The 4,905-nt window shown below is 43.9% G+C and overlaps 1 protein-coding gene across 1 annotated transcript; it reads left to right on the top strand.

Moving 5' to 3' along the window:
• Positions 1 to 347: 347 nt before the first annotated feature.
• LOC124697204 (F-box protein SKIP31-like) lies at positions 348 to 3,692 on the top strand (the record flags this gene model as incomplete). The annotated part of the gene is given in 8 exon segments (XM_047229832.1): positions 348 to 453; positions 530 to 837; positions 936 to 1,020; positions 1,344 to 1,454; positions 1,996 to 2,170; positions 2,254 to 2,378; positions 2,575 to 2,635; positions 3,269 to 3,692. Coding segments are annotated over 8 exon segments (1,042 nt in total), but the record flags the coding sequence as incomplete, so codon positions are not given.
• Between the last annotated feature and the right edge of the window lie 1,213 nt (positions 3,693 to 4,905).

Raw genomic sequence — 4,905 nt, 5'->3', positions numbered from 1 at the left:
GACAGCCCAGGGTACATTCGGCCCATCCCAAGAACATTGGGCCCAATTTATCAATAATAGAGCCCACATTCTTACGTCACGTGCCGTCTTTGTGTACATTCGGCCCATGTTAGATTCGGCCCATCTAGCTCCGATCTGGTGGTTCACGCCACGCATCGTCCAACCGCACCAATATCTCCAGGGTAAGGGAGGAGCGGCGATCCGTCGGTGGCGAGCCGGACGGCGGAGAGGATGACGACCATGGCCAACGGGCAGGGGCTGCGCGAGGTGCCGGACGCGGAACCCGACCCCCTCTCCGACCCCGACGAAGCGCAGCCAGATCTGGAGTGGGAGGGCGAGCGCGAAACCGGCGCCGGCGGCAGCGACGAAGAAGAGGACGTCGACGTCGACGGCCTCGCCAGCTTCTTAGAGTTCGAGATCCTCTGCGGATCCAGCGACGAGGATCCTCTCGATGTAAGTTCCGCTCGACCCATCTCTCACTTGATTTTTCGATTTCCGTGTGCTGGTCGTGATTGGGAATCGACTGCAGGAGCAGGAGGAGGAGAAGGATATGCCGGTGATACATGATGCTAAGAAGGGTAAGAGGAAGTCGGACGGAGATGGCAGCGGTAGCGGCAGCGAGGATGAGCATCAGAAGAGGGCGAGGAGGGAGAAGGGAAAAGGGAAGGCTTTGCCTGCAGAGCATCCTCAGATCGACACGGGCATGTTCACAAATATCCCTGTAGAGCTGTTCCTGCAGATATTCAAGTTCCTCTCTTCCGAGGACCTCATCTCGTGTGCCCTCGTCTGCCGCTTCATGAACGCCGCTGCATCTGACGAAACCCTTTGGCGCCGTTTGTAAGCTCGCTAAAGATTGCTCCTTTTTATGAAAGTTTGCATCCTGTGCAGTTGGACTCAGACTAACATTTTCTTTACCTGTTTTCCATTTTGCAAAGGTATTGTATGAGGTGGGGCCTGTCATCTAATGCCACCTCTAACGCTAAACTCAGGGACTGCGCTTGGAAGAACCTCTACATTCAGGTAGCCTCATCTGTTTTTCATCACTAACATACAGCTCTTTTTTTTTTTGAGAGAGAACTAACATACAGTTTGACCTCACTGAGGGGTTGACAATCATATAACGGAAGCTAGCTTCAAAGTTCATTAGCTATATCCAATTAGTTTAATGTGAAACTTTCCATATAACTTGAACTACACTTTTCCAGAATAGATGCATGTACTACACGGGCAGCTGAATGTGTATAACTGAAATTTTTGTTTTTTCTAGTCATTTGAACTAAATATTGCCTTTTTCACATTATAACACATGCATTTGTTAATGATTTTGTTGTTCCTAATCCCAGCAAGACAGAGAAGATATGGTTGAATTCGTCAGGTATACACCTACTGAATTCAAGGAGTACTATATCCAGATGCAGGCTGCAAAAAGGAGTCAAGCTCCTCTTCCCTCAGAAGTATTCACTACTTTTATGCCTTTGTGCTATCTCTTCATATATGTGTAAATTTCACGAAGCTAGTTCAGTGCACTAGATTTGGAGGAATTACAAATTGAAGGAACGATTTCACTGTGCTACATAATTAGGGGCCTTTTATAATCACAATACAGCTTTTAGTGTGAACTTAAATTCCAAATAACCCTGATATCCCAGGCCAACAAGCAAGCCTCTCAAAATGAAGTCTTTATCTACGTAGTGAAGTACAAATATGAAATATTATTTACTTGTGTGAGCCGGCAACTTGTCATAACCATTTTGATGTGTGCATAGGAAGGTTTCAAAGTTAGACCCACCAAAAGCCTGTAGTTCTGTGATACCCTGCCTCCTAATCTTTAACACTGAAAATTTTCCTTAAACATGTAGCTCCAGCATATTTTGTGTATTGAATTTCTAGTGTTGTGAAGTTCAGTTTTCATTGATATATATTTTAGTTGACTTACATACCTGGAAGATTTTTTTGTTGGCCAAAACTTGACCTTTTCTTTTCTAAATTTTAAAGGTCAACGACGACAAGATTATTCTTGATAAGACAGTAGCTGATCAGGTGTCTAGTTGGAAAAGCAGAAGAGGCCTTACTGATGATGCAGTCAAGGGGCATTCTTGTTCAGGAAGTACTTGCTTGTACACCCAGATTGGTGATGCTTATATTTGTGAGAAGACTGGTCGTGTGCATGGTATATATTTTAATTTCCTCCCACACTGTCTGGTCACATGTGAACTGTGTATGCCTGAAATGGTTTGTTTCTTCTTTTTTCAGTATGCGATGATGCATGTCGTGAATTTGTCTTGGACCAATCTAGTGGGTTACTTGTCTGTACTATATCCGGGCACTGCTTCGAGAGGTTTCTGTGTCCTGATGATGAATGGGACACTTGTGATACTGTAAGTCCTAGTGCATGCCATATCTTATCTTTTTCTATACATATATTTAGCAATGGTAGACGGGTCCAGAATGAACTTGCCAGAGCGAAAAATTCTCTATAACCCTTACTTGATGATACCGACAATTCTTCAGTTCTATTTGATTTTCTATTCTGATCTTGTACCTGTTACTAAGCTTGCTTGTTTGTAATTATAGGATCAGCAGCAAGGTGGTGTGACTGATGAAGCAGAGCCATTCATGGGATCTGGACGATTTGGTACTAATTCGAGTTTTATTTCCTGAGTATTTTTTTCTTCAATCATGCATGTTGCATTTGATTATAAGAGCAAATCTAAATGTTATGGAGTTTCTAAGGGAGATTATGAACAATGTAGCTTTGGGCATTCCAAATAGATTCTAGGGATAACTCATAAAGCTGCGGCATTTCTAAATTGTACTATTTAGAAATTTAAGCGCTTGCTTCTGCTGCTATGAAGTACTCCCTCCGTCTATAAATAGATGTCTGAGGTTTTTCAAAATCTGGATGTATCTAGACACTAAATAGCATCTAGATACATCCAGATTTAGACAGATCTCAGACGTTTATTTATGGACTGAGGTAGTACTAGATAATGTTGCGGCTAGTTATTGTTTGATTATCTATAAATGTGCTTACACAGTAACAATTCCTATGTCCTATGTTACTGCATGACCAACTAAGTACTGGTAGTGGTAGAGATACTCGTCCTGAACTGTAAATGCAAATGTATCTGTTGTGCTTACTTTACATTTTATTTATCGGACACAGCAGCCCCATTCCGGGATGTCATCATAGGGTACTTAAAATAGAGACGTTCGTTGTCTTTTACAGCGAATTGAGTACTGATTCATGTTTTGATTCTATGAACAGCTCGCGCTTACCAGTTGGGTTATGACTGTGCCGATGAGAAGGAACTCGAACATGCCTTGCGATTCTGCTGATATGCTCACCCGTGTTGGCTTTGTGATACCAAGTTTTTTGCTTGGCAAGGGGAAGTAAGCAGCAGAAAGCTTTGGACTACGGTTTACTTACTTCCAAACACTGGGGAAAGTCTACACTTTGAGTGAAAACGTTGTCTGCTTCTTGGGTCAGTCGTTGTAGGTGTAGCTGATGTGTTGTTGTATATTAGTATCCTAAATTATCAAAGATGTATTCCCTAGTAATAAAATAAATGCTTGACCACTTGTAATCCTCACAACAGTATCACGGATGTGGTTGAGGCATGTAATAACTTGTATTTTTTTTATTTGGCATAGTAGAAATCAGGAAGTGTTTCACTTTCTGGTATCCGTATTCTTTCTGTTGTATGTTTGGTGTGTACTGGCATACTGGCGAAAGCAACAATTGAGAGGTGAAGAGGTGCAACTGGTATTCTCGGATCGCGACTCTTGCTGTACGTCTGGTTGCGCAGTTTTGATGCCTTGGTCAAAATGAGTTGTCTCAGTTTCATACGGTTTAATACTGGGAGAAATTCCAAGTGACACCGATTTAGTTTCATTAGTTTCATCATAAAGCAGATTTTAGTACTATATAGATTCGATGTTGTAGATATTTGGATTTGCATTATGGCAACAAAAAAAAAATACTTTTTTAATATTGTTCTTTGCACCGTTCATGGGGTCGCTTTAGCGCACGGTGGAATGTGACCTCTTTACGAAGGTGTCTACACGGTTGGTGCGGAAAACTTTATTACCGCTGCATAGTCGCGGATAGCAGCTCGTCATGTCTACTTTTACTTTCCGTAGTTCTGAACCATTTGTGTCGTCTTTCTTCGTGCTTGCCTTTTACTTTGGATATTTTGAGCAGGTTTGTTCATCTTAGCTACAGAGAGACTGGATATAATGCTTAAAGATTTTAGGTAGTAAAATGCTTAAAGATTTTAGGTAGTAAATTAATGCTTAAAGATTTTAGGTAGTAAATGCTTAAAGATTTTAATGGTATGAATACTTTTTTAGGTGCATCCCAACTTGTCTACACTATTTAAAAAGGAGGAACATGTTTCTTATTCTGCCAATACGTCAAGCTTTTGGTCGTTGTTCGTCGCTCCCCTTGCGCTCGCCCCGCACGCGCAGCTACTGGGCCAAGCCCAACTCTCACCGAAGAGCCATATTCGCTCCCCTATCTGTAACCGTGGAGGCAGAGAGGTTCACCTGCGCACCCCTGATCCCCAACACCGCCGGCGCCCCCTCTGGATCCCCATCTCCACTGTCCCCCTCTGGATCTCCGTCTCCACCGGCGCCCCCTTCATCCCCAACACCATTGCCGCCCCTTTGATCTCCGTCTCCACCGCCCCCTTGATCCACAACACTCCTTCTCACACAGACCCTATTTGAAGGCTGGAATCGAGTTTGCATGCCTGGGGAGGCCGTCGTGGTAGTGACGAGGTCGTCATTGATCTGCACCTGATGGTAGGTGGGCGACAAGGACGGCGCCGCGGCCTCCACCAGCTTCCACGGGAACGACGCCATCGGCAGCCCCTACGCATCCTTAGTCTGCGCCCGCGCCGG

The sequence above is a fragment of the Lolium rigidum genome, chromosome 1 (assembly GCF_022539505.1).
Source record: "Lolium rigidum isolate FL_2022 chromosome 1, APGP_CSIRO_Lrig_0.1, whole genome shotgun sequence".
In the NCBI taxonomy this organism is placed as follows: Eukaryota; Viridiplantae; Streptophyta; class Magnoliopsida; order Poales; family Poaceae; genus Lolium; species Lolium rigidum.
Note: the sequence above shows the minus strand (reverse complement) of the source record. Positions and strands in the feature narration are given on the sequence as shown.